The following is a 17,753-nucleotide window of genomic DNA, read 5'->3' on the forward strand; positions in this document are numbered from 1 at the left end:
GGTTGATTCTTGATCCTTCATTGACCACAAATTCTCGAAGAAAAAAAATATTGTAAGCATGACCATATAACATTTGAAAACAGAACATCTTGCAAATCTAAAGTTGAACTCATTATTGTTATTATTATTATTGTAAAGTAATTATAAAAATGTTCACATTGAACGCTCAATTACTACTCACTTGAAACACACACATCTCACTGTGTTGGCTTGGCCTGCAGTTTTAACAACAACCATATCAGTTATGAAATATATATAACAGCTTTTTATATTCTATTTTAGTTTTATTCAACCTTTATTTAATCAGGAACTCACAGAGATTGAAAATCATAATCAGCAAAAGTGTCTGGGCCCGAGGACAAGGTTGCAGCTATTCAAACATGCAGCATACAGAAATAAACTTAAAATATACAGAATACAGAATAGACTTCAAATATTTAAATTACATTTTCCTGGGATCAAAAATTGTAACTTCCTGCAGTTTGGTGGATTGTCCATGAATAATATAGCAGCCTCGACATTGAACTAACCATGCTGATATATTCATAGCAACCTGTGTAAATACTGCTTTTATATAATCTTTTTCAATCCAAAAAATATTTTTGACTCTTATTTATAACTTCTCAGAACTTTGTTGACTTATTTTGTGTTTAATGGCAACTGCTTCTTGTGCCTTTGAAATGCCCCCTGGGCCATTGATTGAATTGAATTAACTTAATTATCATAAAATATTCCATATTATATCCATAATATATCCTCTTTTCCCTCTGTAATCATATCAGTATTTTATTCAGCTATTTATTTCTGCTTACATATTATTTTCATGTATTAAAACATTTAATGTCGGGGTTTTCATTCATTCCATCATCTTAGTTTGCTGTCAATACATAATACACATTCAGTTAGACACTGTTACTTTCTTCTGTTTTAAATAAAGTTGCTTCAAAATGCCAAGTCGTTCTCGCCATCGTGTTTTCGTTTGTTTTTTAAGTGTTTTTTGTTTTTTTCAATTATTATTATTGTTTATTTTGTTTTTGTCGTGGTCAGGGTACTTTTTTTTTAAAAATTATTATTCATTTAATTTATTTTCGTTTCACTCTTCGACCGCTGTACACTAGAACGGACGTCGATCAATGTTGCGTGGATCTCGCGAGACTGGAAGTATTGTTCTAACTTTTCCAAGTAGGTCCGAGAACTCTTCTTCCTGTGTCGAGTTGTGTTTACGAGAATGTTTTCTCCTCCTAATGTGGTCAGGTCTGCTCTCCTGACTTTGAGAAATGTGTCCAGTCGAGGTCAGCTGCTGTCCGCAGCCGCTGCCAGGTAAAACTGTGTCCTGAAATGCTAAGTTTGTCTTTTTGACCTTTATTGTCTCGCGAGCTTGAAAAAAAAAAAACACCGCGAGAAAACGACCCGTACCGACTTTGAAACCACACAGCTGTTCTCAATCATCTGAATAATGTCTCAGAGAAACAGTAGAGTGTATTTTTTAGGTTTCATGCTATTTTTCTTTAGTTGTCAAACATATAAAATAGTGACGTTGTCCTCATTTAGCCATGTACTACAAAATATAAAAACTGACTGAGTTACATATTATTTTGAAAGCAAAAAAGGCTCAGGTTAAGTATATAAACATGTATAACTGTTAACAACGTTGTGGCTGCTATATCATAAGGAAAACCATCAGTAATTAATCATTGATTCCAGATTTTATATAAAAAGGCAATTGAACAGAAGGGGTGGGAGAAAAATACTTATACATTACAATATTGTGTTATTTCATGGTGTGAGACTAATAATTCTTTGAAATGTTGTCGAGATAGAAATTGGAAATATTCTTGACAGTAGATTTGGGTTGTATTTTAGCATCTGACCATAATTTGGTAGGATCTCATTTCAATATATATATGGAGATAATGGGCGCTTTATAAAGCATGTCTAACTCAATCAAAAAGAGAGCTTAAATTAATCACTCACTCACAGATCATCTAATTTAATCAATTTAATTTTCTGTCTATCATATTATGTCAGTGTTGGTACACCAAAAATGTCAAAAAAGCAATGTCACTCTTCCCATATTAATTTATCTGTCGTGTGTTGCTTTTTGTTTTTGCTTTTTTCCCAGTCGATCACAACACTCGGGTCACCGTCCGGAGACGTCCAGTGCCAAGACACTAATGGACATCGGGACCCGACGGATCTTGAACGAGGACCACGACCTCTTCAGACAAAATGTACGCCGCTTTTTTCAAGAGGAGGTAGTACCTTACCACAGCGAGTAGGTGTAATAATCATCCTCCATTACAATGACTTCAGCTGGCATTATCACTTTCACTACTGTTTTCCATCTCGTCACATGAATCCTCTGTTTATACTGATTTTATGCACTGTAAAATTGTTTTGTTAATTTTATTGCTCTATTGTAAAGTATATTGTTTAGTTGCTCCATTTTTATTGCTCTGCTCTGCTCTGTATATTGTTAACATATAAAAAGGACCTTATAATAGACTTAAAACAACTATAAAGTGAGAATTTGGTGCACAAGGTTTACATATAAACATAAAATGGCCATAATGAAATGTAAAATAGCCTCTTTTTCATTTTCAGTCATTCCCCACGTCACCATGGTTCTATATTTTATTTGTTCCAGATGGGAGAAAGCAGGCCAGGTGAGCAGGGAGGTGTGGGAGAAGGCTGGCGAACAAGGCCTGCTGGGAATCATGGTACCAGAGGAGCATGGTGGCATAGGAGGAGATCTGTTTTCTGCTGCTGTTGTGTGGGAGGAGCAGTGAGTAAAAATAGAATAAAAAAAACCACTTTTATCTCGTCTTATCTTACATCAAACACTAAAGTAATTAACACTAGTGTTGATTCTTCTTATGTCATCCAGAATGTACTGCAACTGCACAGGCCCAGGATTCGCCTTGCATTCCGAAATTATTTTGCCTTACATCGTCAACTACGGGAGCAAGGAGCAGACTGAGCGCTTCATCCCTAACGTGACTGCTGGGAAAAGCATTCTTGCTATAGCGATGACAGAGCCTGGAGCAGGCAGGTGAGGACTAAAGCGTGGATTTAATACACATCGGTCGCATCTGGTAGAAACACTCATCCACTCTGATCAGATTGCATGTGGGCAGGCCTAAGTATGACTGTTCACACCTGGCAATGTGTCTGGTGTCTATACGATTGGATCACTCGTGGATGGACTCCACGTCTGAATGGGTCATAAATTATTATTTCAAATATTTTTATTGTGAAGCAGACAGTATATCAAAAATACAACCATCTTGGTTTATACAATGCTTAATTTTTCTGTAACAAAAGCAACAAAAAGGTGTCACAAGTAAGTGACTAAATGAAAAACAAAACTGGGAGAGAAAATAGAAAAATATACAAAAATGAATAATTAAAATAAAGTGCATAAGTCCCTCCCTGTCCCACCCCGTCCCACCCACCAAGTGCTATTCAGGTTTATCCTGCATCCTGTTTCAAGAAAGAAATAATTGGTTGCCACATCCTCTTAAAGTCCTTCAATCTGTCACTAAGAGAATAACGAATCCTGAATGAGTCATAAATAACTGGGTAATCCACATTCTGCAGCTTTGATGACCTTTGCCCTTTATTTTGTCAGCGATCTTCAAGGTGTGAAGACGTATGCCAAGAAGGATGGCAGTGACTGGATACTCAATGGCAACAAGGTGCTGAGTGGCAGGAAAAAGCATACAAACAAAAAAACAAAACAAATATGAATGCATGGCAGGATAAGCTTGAATACTTTTCCATTTCACGTCACCAGGTGTTCATCTCAAACGGCTGGATGTCTGACGTGGTGGTGGTCGTGGCCGTGACCAACCGCGAGGCGAAGACGGTGGCGCATGGCATCAGTCTCTTCATTGTGGAGGATGGAATGAAGGGCTTCCAAAAAGGGCGTAAACTGGAGAAGATCGGTCTGAAGGCGCAGGTATTTGGAGGGTTCGGCGATGTTTTATCCCTCTTCTTCTACTAGAGTCTGAACCTGTTTATCCTTCCTTTTAAAGGACACAGCCGAGCTGTTCTTCGAGGATGTGCGTCTCCCAGCTGATGCCATCTTGGGTGAAGTCAACAAGGGATTCTACTACCTCATGAATGAACTGCCTCAGGTGAAACATAGAAATGTGCAAAGAAACAATGTGATAAGAAATATACTATACTAATAATACACACATACAACTAATTTGACATTACATTTACTTGCATTAATTGCTTCTGGAGTGTTTGCTTTGTTGTATTTTATGATGTTACGGTCCTTATTCAGTCCGTTTGTTATCGTCATTTGAAACAGGAGCGCTTGGTGATCGCTGACATGGCCATAGCGAGCTGCGAGTTCATGTTTGAGGAAACCAGGAACTATGTCATGCAAAGGAAGGCTTTCGGCAAGACGGTCTCTCACCTGCAGGTCTGTAACAGAAACTGAACTGGTTTTCTGTTTGGTTTATGCTGTAGAGACACAAGATGACTGTTTCCATAAAGCAAGGCCTTTGCCTAAGGTACATATAAAAGTCTAATTCCAAGGATATGGAAACCAAACTATTTTTAATTTAAAGTGATTATACAATTATACTACCATACTGTAAACATTGCCCCACCACTATACGTGGCAGAAGAGGAATGAGCCTTGGCTATTAGAGCCTGAATGATATGGTCGGAACAAAGGCCTTTCTGCATGGAGTTTGCATGTTTCTCCGGCTTCTACGGCTTCCTCCCATAGTCCAAAAACATGCAATATAGGGATTAGGTCCCTATATTATGTCCAAACGCCTGGACACTCTAAATTGGCTGTGAGTGTGAGAGTGGATGGTTGTTTGTCTATGGTTGGGGCCCTGTGACTGGCAAACAGTCCATGGTGTTCCCAATCCAGCTCCTGCCATGACCCGCATGTGGAGAATATAGCGGGTAGAGGATGGCTGGATGACATATTTATAATAAATACATTTAATAAACATGTCATTGAATTAATTTTTCGTCACCAAAGACTGTGCAGCACAAACTGGCAGAGTTGAAAACTGAGATCTGCGTAGGCCGAGCGTTTCTTGACAACTGCCTTCAGCTCCACGCTCAGAAACGCCTCGATGCTGCCACGGCTTCCATGGCCAAGTACTGGTGAGTTTTAATGATTCACCAGCCTTTCTAACTTTATAATCAGCGTGCTTACATGTGTTTTTGTTTGTTCTACAGGGCGTCTGACCTTCAGAACAAAGTGGCCACTCAGTGCCTACAGCTCCATGGAGGCTGGGGTTACATGTGGGAATACCCCATCGCCAGGTAAGAGTTAATCAGCCAGTGCAACAAGGAGGGAGGGAGACAAAAATTATGCATTTCATTTATTGTGACAATAGAAGTATTACACAGCAAAAGTCTCAAGCATTCATTCATTAGATTTGTATGCAGTTTTTAAAAAAGCTTGTCTTCCGTTATACACTGATAACACCTGTGATTGGTTTTGAAGCCACTAGAATTGCAATTTGATATTTTGCACCTCGAAGTTAAGAGGCTTTACCCACAACCTGGCTGCTATTGGACAATACCATCTGAAACATGTACCAAAATTACCTAATTACCATTGGGTAATTGGAGAGACCATAAACTCCACAGGAAGATGTAAAAGATGAAGACATTCTGACATTATAAATCGAGTAAGAAGAGACTTATTTTTGCAACTCGTGACTATTTAATATATTCTAATTTCCTGATTAACTTCCAGAGAAACCTGGAAGATGTGTCCATTTTTATATATGTGAAAAACATCTGTTTGCCAGGTGTTGTCAGGACACTCCTGAGCATTACATACACATTTTATAAACCCTTACTTTGCACTTTATGTATAGTTTACAGTATATTAATATCTATGTCTTATATCCACATTTGTCTTTCCAGGGCTTTTGTCGACTCGCGTATTCAGCCCATCTATGGAGGCACCAATGAGATCATGAAGGAGCTGATAGCACGCAGCATTGTCAGACAAACCTGAGACATTTATAGCTCGTTTTTCCTTGGATGCGAGAAGGTGGGTTTGATAGGCACAGCCGATACTGTGATTAATTGCACCAGGAAAACTTGTCAGTATAATGCAGTTTGACTCATTCATATCCAGGGGCAGTTTTGCAGCTAATCGTGTTGGCAAACAACAATGATTTTGTTGTGTACTAACATTGGTGGGTGTTTTTCTTTTACAATGTTTCCCGTAATGCACTTTTGAACTGTGTTTTGAAAGGTGCTATATAAAAAAAGGTTTTAGGATTCATACTATATACAATACAAATTCTGGACATCAACATTAACATTGTAAACAAAGCCTTAATAGCCTCTGCATTAGTGACTTAACAGGATCAGTCAGAATTGCTAAATGCTAAAACAAACAAAACCTCAAAATTATTTAATGGCAGTATATCAGTGTTCATAGTTTGATTCCTCCTCGCTGCATTGTGTCGTTTCAACCAGTAGATGGCAGTATATGTTCACATTTAGAGAAATAACAACTTGAACAGACTTCCAACACATGCACCTGGCACCTATAAAGTTTCACCTTTATTTTTATCATTTACTTTTTTGCCTTATGTCCAGGCCTCAGTCTCTTTCATACATTTTTTTTTAGATTTAAATCATTCAACATACATGTACATTGAGTTTGGGCTCATTCTTTAAAGAGTTCATTCACAGTGCAAGTCCTTAATTTAAAAATAAATGTCAGTTACATTCAAACCACTATCAAATATTTAGTTTATTTGTCTGCGGTGACAAAGTGCAACGCGGAGACAGAATGATCGAGAGGTTTCTTCTTTTTTGTCCTAAATTTATTCCACACTTTTATCAAAACAAACTGGCAAAAAAACACTGAAATAGTCTAATATATTGTGAAATTAAAAATGTGTTCACACAGTTTCTAGCACAATGGTAAATCAGAAAAGAAAGAAAATCAAATTTGTGGTGGAAATTACAATTTTGAGGGATCCGATGTGGGCCTTGTGCCACAGGTGGGTAATGTCAAGAACTGCACCATTCTAAACTACATTTTATGGGGAAATGCTTGTTTTTCATGTCTGAGCCTATTTCTGTTCGTCTTGATTGGTTGATAGTTTTGTTTCCCTGCAAAGAGAAAAATAAATAAATAAAAAGAGGAAAAAAAACTGTGAAGCTTTTCAGTGGTTGAATAATGCTTCATTTACTGGTGAACTTACATGTTGTGGCAGAGTATTTCTTACCTCGCCCTTCCACTCTGAGCATGGAGGAGAATCTCTTGTAGTCTTCATTTAGCAGTTAAAGTCAAGAAGTATTGTTTATTAAAAAAAAACGCAATGGTCTAACATGGTGGACTCCTTGGAGAAGACCCGATCCCGATGTAAGTCTAATGCTGCTGGCAATTCCATGTTTTTGATTGGTTTTGATTGGTTTTCCATTACGATAGTACGTCCTCAAAGTAGGCATAGTCATCACAGCACGGCTGCATGAAACTGTCACTTTTTGACCTAGTGACTTGTAAAACAGTTGTTTTTCGATGTACTGAATCATTAGAATGACTTGATTAAACAGATTAGTTCAGTATTTCCTGCATGACATTGAACTGAAATACAGCAGCAGGGGATTTCAGCATTAGTAAATGATGAGGTTTTAGACATTTCCGTGCTAAATGTAGGAGATTAATACACGTTATCAGGTTTTTTAAGTCATTTTATTTGATTTACAGTTCGGCATTGTATCCGGTTTGATTCTTGTGTCGCATGTCTTGCTCATGCCTCTTCTAGTGAGGACAAGCTGACCAATCGGTGGCCAGGCAGTCTGACGACGTCACGCATAGCATCGACTCAGCTTGCTTGGAACCTTGCCAGAGCAGGTACTAAAAAAAGTACCAGGTACTCGGTACTATCACTAATGGAAAAGCAAAATCACTGCACCGTGCCGAGGTGAGACAAGTCGTGCTGGGACCATGTAGTGGAGATGCGTCATTGTTCTGTGGTCATGAAAACAGCAACCCACACATTCAGGTGATTGTAACCTCAAAATAGCATAAGTAAAACATATTTTATATCCAATTTTATTTTTTTTGCTAAATGGAAATATTTTCACCTGAAACTCACAGTGGACCATTAGTTTGACACCTTCCAACTTCCCTGCGGATTCCAGTACTGACAAGTGTCCGGGGGAAATCCTGTTGCGCACGCACTTGTGCACTTACGGGAGCGTTTGCAATGGGAGGGATCATACGGCTTGTCTTCACACACACACAGGACAGGGTACTAGTGCCGCTCAGCAGCCTCAACCTCCAGGTAAGAGCTCATACACTTGCTCCTTCATTTTTCGCCAAATTAGTGGGGTTTTTTTCTCACTTTAAGCGTGGACTTCCTTTCATTTGACAGCAAAGTCTCAATAGTGTTTCAGTGTCGCTGTCCACTGATCCTCAGCTGAAGAGGGTCAGTGGATGTGTGTCTGGATTGCGTCTTGCATCTTTAATTGCATCCTGACGTGGCCCTTCAGCGTTGCTTGTGTGTGTGTGGAGTCAGTATTGTCATTCAGCTTATGTTGTGTTTTATTTATTTATTTATTTGTCGCCGGTGTTTGCTGCAGCTGCAGCCTGCGTCTTTTGTTCTGGTCCACGCCTGCTGGTGCTGAAACCGGCGCCGCTCCACACAGCCATGCACTGCAATGCAACACACTCGTCTGTGGAAGATAAAAGACAGTGGGTTTGCACAGTTAGAATGGCAGAATAATAATATTTTATATGTATTATAGCCTATAGTCTGTGTCATGTCTCGCCCATTGCCATGCGTCATGGATTTGGGAGTAGCCCCAGCTCGCAATTGGCATATTTTTTTTTTCTTCTTTTTTTTTTTTTGGCCTTGCAGGATTTTCCTCCTTGCATCATCAATTTAGCAAACAAAAAACATGTTTAATTGATTCTATAGTAAATATTGTTAATTTTGTCATTTATGCAATTACATTGGGAGCCATTAAATAACCCAACCCTGGTTCTGTCATGATGCCATTTATTATACACTTGTATCCACTGTATTAGGTTCAGAGGACACTTAATTAATTGATAGGAGTGGCACCCAGTGTGGTCTTCTGCGGCTGTTGCAAGGCATGATGTGTGAGATGATACTTGGTCTGATTCTGCATTAAATCATTGATTCAGATATCGGAGGGGAAAAAAGTGAAATCCGTAGCAGATAAAAATGTGAATTTAAAGCAGCATTTCATGTTTCCAGCTGCTTGTTTCTTCTTAATAAGAGCAGATTGTTTGTTGCACAGTTGGAGCATTACGTATTTTTTTCCCAGTACAAATGTTTTAAACGTGTGAAAGGACAGTAGTGGACATATATTGGTTTGTAATATTAATATTGTGCCATTCCTAGTTAAAGTTCATCTGCTACAAGGCTTGACATGCGCGTTCAGAGATGATTTCCATACTTTGGTTGTGGTTATTTTGGTTACTGTTGCCTTTCCGTAATGTATAACCATATAAGTTAGATAACTGCTGTTCACTGTGGTATTTATTTTCTCTGTGTTCAGTTGACACACTTTTGCACCAAACTCCATGGAGAAAATCTGTGTTTTTAGCTTGTGTGGACACAGGAGCTGCTGGTTTACTGCTGACTCATTTGGAAAGTTTGTGTCACAGAAGTAAATCTAAACAAAAGATTTCCATAACCGAAATAACAGGGTAACGCGTTTGAACTTACAGATGGAAGTAGCAGTGGATTCACAGCTCCTGTGTGCCATGATGTAAAATTGATAATTTTCTCTATGGACTTTGGTGCAGCGAGTTTATTGGTCTTCAAATTTGTACTTCCAGGCAGAAAAAACTGTTGAACAGTGTGTGGGGGGGAATGGCAAACATATTCTTGAGATATCGTAGACTTAAGCAGGTGAAGATTTTAATAGCTGAGCTTTTAACTAAGTTGCTAAAATCTGATCACCCTTCTGTCCCTGCTGGCAGACGTGTCTGGGTATCAGGCTCAGTAGGGTCAGTGTTGAGAATAATGTCATTCAATCACACTTCAAAAAGCCTGATTTAACAAGCAATTGAACAGGTGTACCTAATAAATAGGCTTTATATTTAGTGATCTGTAAATGTCCAGACTTGCATTAAACATCAAACTTCAGTTTCCTTTCTCTGGAGACACAGGAGCTGCAGCGCTCCCACGTCTGGAAACGAAAACATTCTTTCATGAAACAGAATTAGCGCTCACACGGTATTGCGCTCCAGCTTTTTGCAGTGGCACATTCCAGCAGCTGGCTCATGTAAGCCTTCAGCTACGGACATGAAATGTAATGAAAACATCTTCATGTGCTGATGGTGTTTAGACTTATGCTGAAATCTTACGCAGTGGCGCTTGTGCTTGGTTTAGTAATCTGAGAGTCATCGTAGTTCCATGTAATCCTTTGTGTTTGCTTGTGCATTTTGATTCCTTTTGGTGTAATTTTTCTTTTCTTTTTTACTCACAGCAGAGATTTGAGTCCTGGTGACAGGAACATCACTGTAGGAACCTCATTTAACCGATTTAACACTTGTTGTTCCCTGTGTGAACATGAACACTTGTCACCCATTTGAACAGTTTATTTAGTTGTATTCAAATTTAAAAACAGAATCCAAGGAAGACAAACAAACAAAATGGGGAAATTTCAGTTTATGCTGTTTTCGATTATTCAGACGATTAGGAAAACATTGAATTTGTGGTGCTTTTTGCACCAGTGTTTTTGCGGAGGTGATGACATTTACGAGGGTCTTTAAATGCATCTTGTTAGCTGCTCCTATTAGCCAAACATGCATTTCTTTCACTCACTCTCATGTGCTAAGTATTTGACAAATAATATCCTGAATATTTCTGCTGGAAATTCCCATCCCTAGCCCTTAATTGTCCAAAGTATATCTTGTGCATGTAGCGTCACTACTAGGGATAAAACCCGCTTCTCAAATATTTGACATGATTACTCATTGAATATTTATAAAAGCTCAAATAAGCATTTGTGCGCCAATCAAACCTGTGATACAGACTTTAAATTACATGTCAAACTCGTCCACTCACACTCCATCAAAGCTACATCCTGCCACCAGTTTTATGGTTGCCACTTAACCTCACACATTCATGCATATATGACCGCATACAGTACATTGTGCTCATGTATAATTCACATGTGCATGCGAGTTGGTGTGGCTTCACTGGAAAGGCTTGAATTCATTCTTCCACACAACTCTAATGAGGAAAACAGGAGTAGGTGGAGGTTAGTGAAGTGCTTTAGTTGAACATGTGATGATTATATGAGGTTTCACCTAATTCTCAAGCCTCTGTCAGTAGTCATTGAAAGTCTAATCATTGATGGAGTAATTGAAATGACCTTAATAAGGACACCGCCGGTTCTGTTGGTATATGCATGCTTACTTTTGCATGAATGCTGAAGATAAATCTCAAATTTAACTTGTGTTTCTCATGTGAATCATGTGTGTGTGAAAGAGCCATAAATGTCTCCATCTCCTCACAGTCCGACCACCAGGAAACCCAATCTACCTCCTCGCACCACACGGGAACATTAAGTATATTTCCCCACGTCTGTTCTGGTTAGGTGCACCATCAAACATCCTGAAACCACAGAACCACTCTGCAACTTCCCTGAAAGTGAAGACGCGCCATGTCGACTTGTGGTTCTTCATGGGAAAGGGGATTGTGTTGGAACAATATTCAGAGCAAACATTGGTTTCTTTCTGGATGTGAGCTAAAGGTGGCATTTGGAGGGATTTAAGTCGTGACATGTTTGGGTGTCCTTGCATTTTAGTGTCAGTCACAGGTGTCCCAAGGAGGTTGCATCTTTGTCTCCTGCCAGTCTAAGGCCCATTTGGCACCACGGGTGTCTAATGGGAGCTGTCAAAAATGTCCTGTAGTGCGTAATTAAATCTCAAATGTGAGAGGGACCTAATTTAAATTGTATACATAAGAGGATCCAATTGGCCCACTGACCTGCATTTGGTGAACACACTTACACAATTTCTGGCATCCTTGTCCTTGAGGGCCAAATATCATTTTGACTAGGGCACAGAAGAAACATTTTGAACTAATTAACACACAAATAATTTTAAAAATGAAATTGGTACAATGGTACCAAGAGATTAAATAAGGAGGAAACAAGTGGTTTTGGCTGTTGTGTATTTCTGACTATATTATAGTAAATAAGAGTGTAGATATTGAGAACTTCTGCCAATGACTGTAGGTTCTAACCCTGGAGTTCCATGGTGCTGAGTTTGAGCTTTGAACCATACAAGCCACCACTTTGGCTATATTCAAGCTACCACATCTTGCTCTAAGGCAGGTGAGGAGGGGCCAACTTTGCCTGAGCCCACAATTCCTGCAATCCCTGTGTGCCTCTCTGGTACAGGACAGTTGCTGTAGCCCTTCATCCGCTCTGCCTGTCCTTGACGAGCATTCAGTCTCCCAAACGAGCCCTGGCAGCCAGTGTCTCATTTCATTCCTCACGGATGATGCGCCTCAACAGAGAGGACACTCATGCAGGGCATTCCTGTTCTCAAACTACCTCGCATATTGGTGTTCAATAATATTCTCTGCTGTTCTCACTTCCAAATTTGTGTCACAACTATGTCAGCGTTATCCCATGAGGTCAGCGTGATAACAGCAGCATGACAGGACACAGTGAATGTTCAATAGTTTGACTTTTTTTTTTTTGACTATTTCTCTTTGTATGTTCATGGCTTTTGTTTTGAAATGAATTTCCAAGCCAAAAAAATGAAAAGAAAATCCTCAGTGCATGAGTCTCTGTTGTCAAGACATTTAGTTTGGTTATTTGAGGTTTCACACCCCTAAGTGGCGCAAAAGAATGCAAGCAACTGGGCTGTTGACATCATAATCTTTTGGATTATATACAGTATATGTGGGAAAAAAAGCACCAAAGCATCCTGTGTGTTGCATTTAGGAGGGTTAAGTGGCCGAAATTGTAAGTAAGTGTATCTCTTAAAAAGTAAAAGTGGTTTTGATAGACCAACTTAAATTCTTGTATATGTATTTGAGACAACGGCCGCCATCTTGTATAGCAGTGTTTTTACAGCAGCATAAATATGATTATCGTGTTTAAACGCTGAAACTTACAACATAAACAAAGACAGACTCCATCCACATGTAAGCGTATTCTAATTCTTGCTCACTGCTGTATAAACACAGATGCTCACTCACTCTGGTCTGATAGTTTTGCTTGATGGAGCCTGATTTCAAGGACAAAGCATGTTAAAATGTGATGTCATTTCTGTTCATGAAGATCAAATAGAGATAACTAATAACATCAACAACAACATCAAAATCACCAAAAGTTATGTACTGTAGCTATATTCATGGAAAAGAAAATTTGGCTACTCAGTGTGGTCGTTTCTCTTCTTCTTCTTATTATTATTATTTGACTTGTTCATCAAAGCCAGAGCTATTTTAAAACTTAATAATAGCCCTGATGATGCACCAGGAGCTGCACTAGTTACGCAGTTATGTGAGGCTGCTGGTCTCATTTTCTGGACTCTGACCCAGGCCAACAGTGGGAAGAAACCGCTAATGAGCCTTATAGCTTTTTCCCTAAACTGGCCAGAGACCTCCTGTTAGCTTAGCGTAGCAGCTAAACTGCGCAGTTTTATGATTTCCAGATGTTGGAGCTAAACAGTCAGATTGTTTTCTCCCTGTCTGTTTTTGCAAACAGTGAACTGGCAGTGGTTCTAGGCTAATACAGTGGGCAAAGTGTGCTGGAGGAATGAATACGCCTCATTGTTGAAGTTCATGTCTTGTTAAGACATACAGAGTCCATATTGGGTTTCTCTGTCTCTTTAGCTCTACTGCATTTGTGTATGTGTGTGTGTGTTTCATTCTTAAAGGCTGGAATGTAATGTCATAGAAATACATCTCTAAGGATCCAAGTGCAAATTGCTTCTCAGGGCCTGAAGCCTCCCAAACGAAACCAGAACAGGCCTTAACCGTGTTAGTGCGTGCATGTTTTTTGGGCAGATGCTTGCAAGTGTTCGGCTCTGTGCATCTGCTTGTCAGAGGCAAATTTGGGGTTAATGGAAAACCCCTTCGATTCATACAAGCGCCACACAGAGCAGCTCTGTAAAGCCTGTGTGAAGCGCAGAAACAGATGCATGAATGCATGGATGGGACATCATGTTCCTTTAAGTCCGCTTGTTTTAATTGGACTTGCAGAACCACAGCAGCTGACTGTGTGTAGTGAACCTCATGGCCGGCGTCCAGGAAAGGGTTTTTACTGTGACTGCTACTGAGTGTGTCTGAAGGAGAGCTTATGAGCACATCCAACATCCTCTCTCAGACATGCAACAGGCATTAAAAGATGAGGACACAAACAAGATGTACATTTAGAGTGAATCTACCAAGGGAGTTGTCTATTTACTCGGTTTATATTCTTATAAAGTATTTAAAAAAAAGAGCACTAGGTTCATTGTTTTGTCTTACATGGTTTTATGTTTATGTTTAGGTTTTAAAATGATGTACAATAAAAGCACATGAACATTTCCTGACATGATTCTTGTCACCCAAACAATGTGGAATCATGATAATATTGTGATAAATTCACAAATATGTTTAAGACTTATGTACCTATAATCTACTCTCAGTTGGTTCCTCAACTTTATTTCGGTTCATTTAGAAAATGTACTTAACATTCCAAAATTGACTGTCCCTTCATAGTTATCAAGATATTGGAGATTCATCAACTTATTGTGCGTTTTTATCGCAATGTACAGCGATTTAAAGCAAATTATAGTCAGATGAATCTGTAATATCTCCTATTATTCAGTGTCTCTCCTCTTACCCAGACTGAATGTGTTGTTTTGAAGTGTCTACTGTTCCTGCTGCCCCCAGTGGGACAATCAAGGGCCCCCTTCACCACGGCAACCTCTACCATGGAAACCAGCCCCTCAAAGGAATGACCCCTTTGAGTACCAGTATGTGGACCCTCTGTGTTGCTCTGCCTCTCACTGTAGTAAGCAGATAGAATCCCAGAAAACAGTAGACAGTTAAAACAGGAAATAAAACTCCACAAGCCGTCCTCTTCATCCAAATTCAAATTCAGCCACTTTCTAATGACCAACCAATCTTGGTTCACTGGCATGAAAGGAACAGCATGGTTGCATATATACACGGCCAGGCGTGCATTAGCCATGAAAGTGGGGTGGGAGGTGTGACCTCAAGTCACCTCACTAAATCATGGAGCATAAATCGTGGTGGAAAACAGTAGCATTGGCTTCATTTTGGCATTTCAGCAGATGTTCATGAATGGCGTCCGGGGAGGGAAGGTGTAGCTCTCTGCAACAATTACATTTGGGAAGAAGTTTTTTTTTTTTCTTTTGCATAGATTTGTATTTCTATTTCTATGGTATCTATCTGTCTATCTATCTGTCTGTCTATCTATCTATCTATCTATCTATCTATCTATCTATCTATCTATCTATCTATCTATCTATCTATCTATCTATCTATCTATCTATCTATCTATCTATCTATCTATCTATCTATCTATCTATCTATCACTTTTCCTGATATGTCTAATATTATTATGCTATAATAGTCATTTATTCACATATACAGTGCACAATCTCTTGAAGAACAGCAAAGCTGTCATTTGTGTTTTACTTCTTTGGCTTGGAGTGTGCAAGTCAACATTTTACTGTTGCATGAAATGGGCAAACCCCCGCTGTGCTCAGACTCTGCACTGCATGAGACTTAATGTTGTGGACTATATCTTCTTTACTTTCTTTTGTTTTTCCCTGTGCATGAGTGACATTGAATAGGCTTACTGTAAGTAATTTCCTGTGTCGGGTAAGAAAATCCATGAAGCATGAAATCATGGATGGATTACTATTATTATGTATTTTTGGAAAGCAGAGGGGGGATATTTCGCTGCAGCTAATTGTTGATACCAGCATATTTTTGTGACTGTAGCTCCAGTCCAAACACGACAGACGGGGCACTTCAAAGCTGTTTTTTCAGTGGGATCTGATGTTATCACTGTCGCTGCCCACGTCTACATGGATATGTGCTTCTTTTTGTGTTCTTAAGGTTTTACATGCCACCAATCATACTAAGCGTTATTTGTATAAGGATATTAGAATGTCAAACCGCGACTCCAATACTCGGGTAAATACTCTATACTCAATACCGTTTTCAATACCATGGAGCGGAATATCAAAAATGTACAGGCATATTTTAAACGGAGGTGAGAAGGTAAGCTGCCTTGTTGTTGGTTGACATTTTCATCTTCAATTTATCATTATTATCATGTTAAATAATACTGTTAATATCACAGCCGATGACACTGTTAAAATATATTCTGTTGCAAATTAGTTACAGATCAAAGTTTCCAAAAAAAAATTTGTTTTAGTAATGAAATCTGTGTTGGCCAACTTAGGGATGACAAACAGTCTGGTGTGCTTCTAGGCTGTGCATTTGAACTGACTGTCATAGTGTATTCAGAAAATGCGTGTTGTACATATTATTTTGTTAAAATCAGGAATTTCTGAAGCTACCAGCTGTCTTTGTCTGGATGCCATAGTCATCCAATTATTGATCCTGTCCTTTCCAAGCCTCCCCACCCTCCCTCACCTATCTCCTGTGGGGAAACAGGAGGAGAGGGGAACCCCCTGCGGATGTGCAGGCACACATTCAGGCCCTCTTTACCTGGCATTAAAATGTTTTTTTTCTGTGAATCCAATAGCGCCTGACCACTTGGTGTAAATACACCTGAGATGCATTGAGGGTGAATTGTTATCCAATATGCCAAACCACTTCCAGAGGTGGTCAGAGACGCACTGTGACCACATTGAACAGAATTCAATCATCATCGGATCACAGAAAACGCATTCTATTGCCAGGTATAAAGGGGGCCTTGGACGCTAATCCCCCACCATCTGCTTTCTACTTCAGGAGAGGCTTCACGTGACGAATGCTAGTACTTGGTATTGAAGAAAATCCCCAAGCTCCTTGTGCCCTGAGGGTGATTTTTCCACCCCAATTTAGCAAATATTACCCCCCATCCCCCGTTCCCCTTTCTTTCCTTCACCCTGTGTTCTTCTTTGCACACGGTTTATCTTTAGAAAGAACCCAAAAGCAGTTTCCACCTCTATCCAAAGGCAATGGACCGAAGCATAATAGACTTAATTTTCTGTATGACCCCCCCTCACACGTTCTAGTCAAAGACGATGAGTTAATCACTGCCGGTGCAGCATTGTGGGCCGTTCACTGCTGCCAGTCTCTGTGCCTGATTTACACCTAACTTCAGAATTGTTGGCGTTTGGCTCCCACCCGTTTGAGTGGGAACGCTTTTCTTGCCTTTATTTACTTCTTTTTTTGGGAATAGCATAGCTGCACCTCAGCTGGTGTGTGTGGGTTGGAGCTCAGATTCACAGCTCCACCATGACATGATCAAGTCTTTTGGCAGCCACAGCTGGAAGTTCCTCTGTATTTAGGCTCCACTTAGATGCCCTGTTAAGTGTAGCGTGTCATTGTGAAATTAAATTGTTTCAATTTTGAGATTAAAAGCTAAAAAAGATTGAATAAAACACTGCTACCTTGAAAACAACAATTTAAAACATCCTTGTTTTTCCAGCGTGAATTAGATGTAAATCTATAAAACAGGAAAGTAAGATTCCCACTGGGCCTTTATCTCCGTGTTCTCACTCACTAATTTATCACAGGTCTGCGCATTTGAAACCAAGAGACTTGGAA

General features: G+C 39.5%; 1 protein-coding gene across 1 annotated transcript; it reads left to right on the forward strand.

Annotated features, from left to right (window-relative positions):
- Positions 1-1,188: 1,188 nt before the first annotated feature.
- On the forward strand, positions 1,189-7,132 carry acadl (acyl-CoA dehydrogenase long chain). The gene is made up of 11 exons (XM_083900404.1): positions 1,189-1,320; positions 2,123-2,275; positions 2,648-2,785; positions 2,888-3,052; positions 3,632-3,698; positions 3,797-3,961; positions 4,038-4,139; positions 4,322-4,435; positions 5,012-5,139; positions 5,215-5,301; positions 5,914-7,132. The coding sequence occupies exons 1-11, from the start codon at positions 1,229-1,231 to the stop codon at positions 6,005-6,007; spliced, it is 1,305 nt and encodes a 434-aa protein (XP_083756530.1). The 5' UTR covers positions 1,189-1,228; the 3' UTR covers positions 6,008-7,132.
- The last annotated feature ends 10,621 nt before the right edge of the window (positions 7,133-17,753 follow it).

This window comes from Microchirus variegatus, assembly GCF_963457635.1.
Source record: "Microchirus variegatus genome assembly, chromosome: 1".
NCBI classification, from domain to species: Eukaryota; Metazoa; Chordata; class Actinopteri; order Pleuronectiformes; family Soleidae; genus Microchirus; species Microchirus variegatus.

What these genes read in the sequence shown, in the direction of transcription:
- acadl (XM_083900404.1), top strand. Translation starts at nt 1,229, where the DNA reads ATGTTTTCTCCTCCTAATGTGGTCAGGTCTGCTCTCCTGACTTTGAGA. An exon ending in ACAGAGCCTGGAGCAGGCAG is followed by an intron (nt 3,053 to 3,631) that starts GTGAGGACTAAA and finishes TTATTTTGTCAG; the next exon opens with CGATCTTCAAGGTGTGAAGA. An exon ending in AGACGGTCTCTCACCTGCAG is followed by an intron (nt 4,436 to 5,011) that starts GTCTGTAACAGA and finishes TCGTCACCAAAG; the next exon opens with ACTGTGCAGCACAAACTGGC.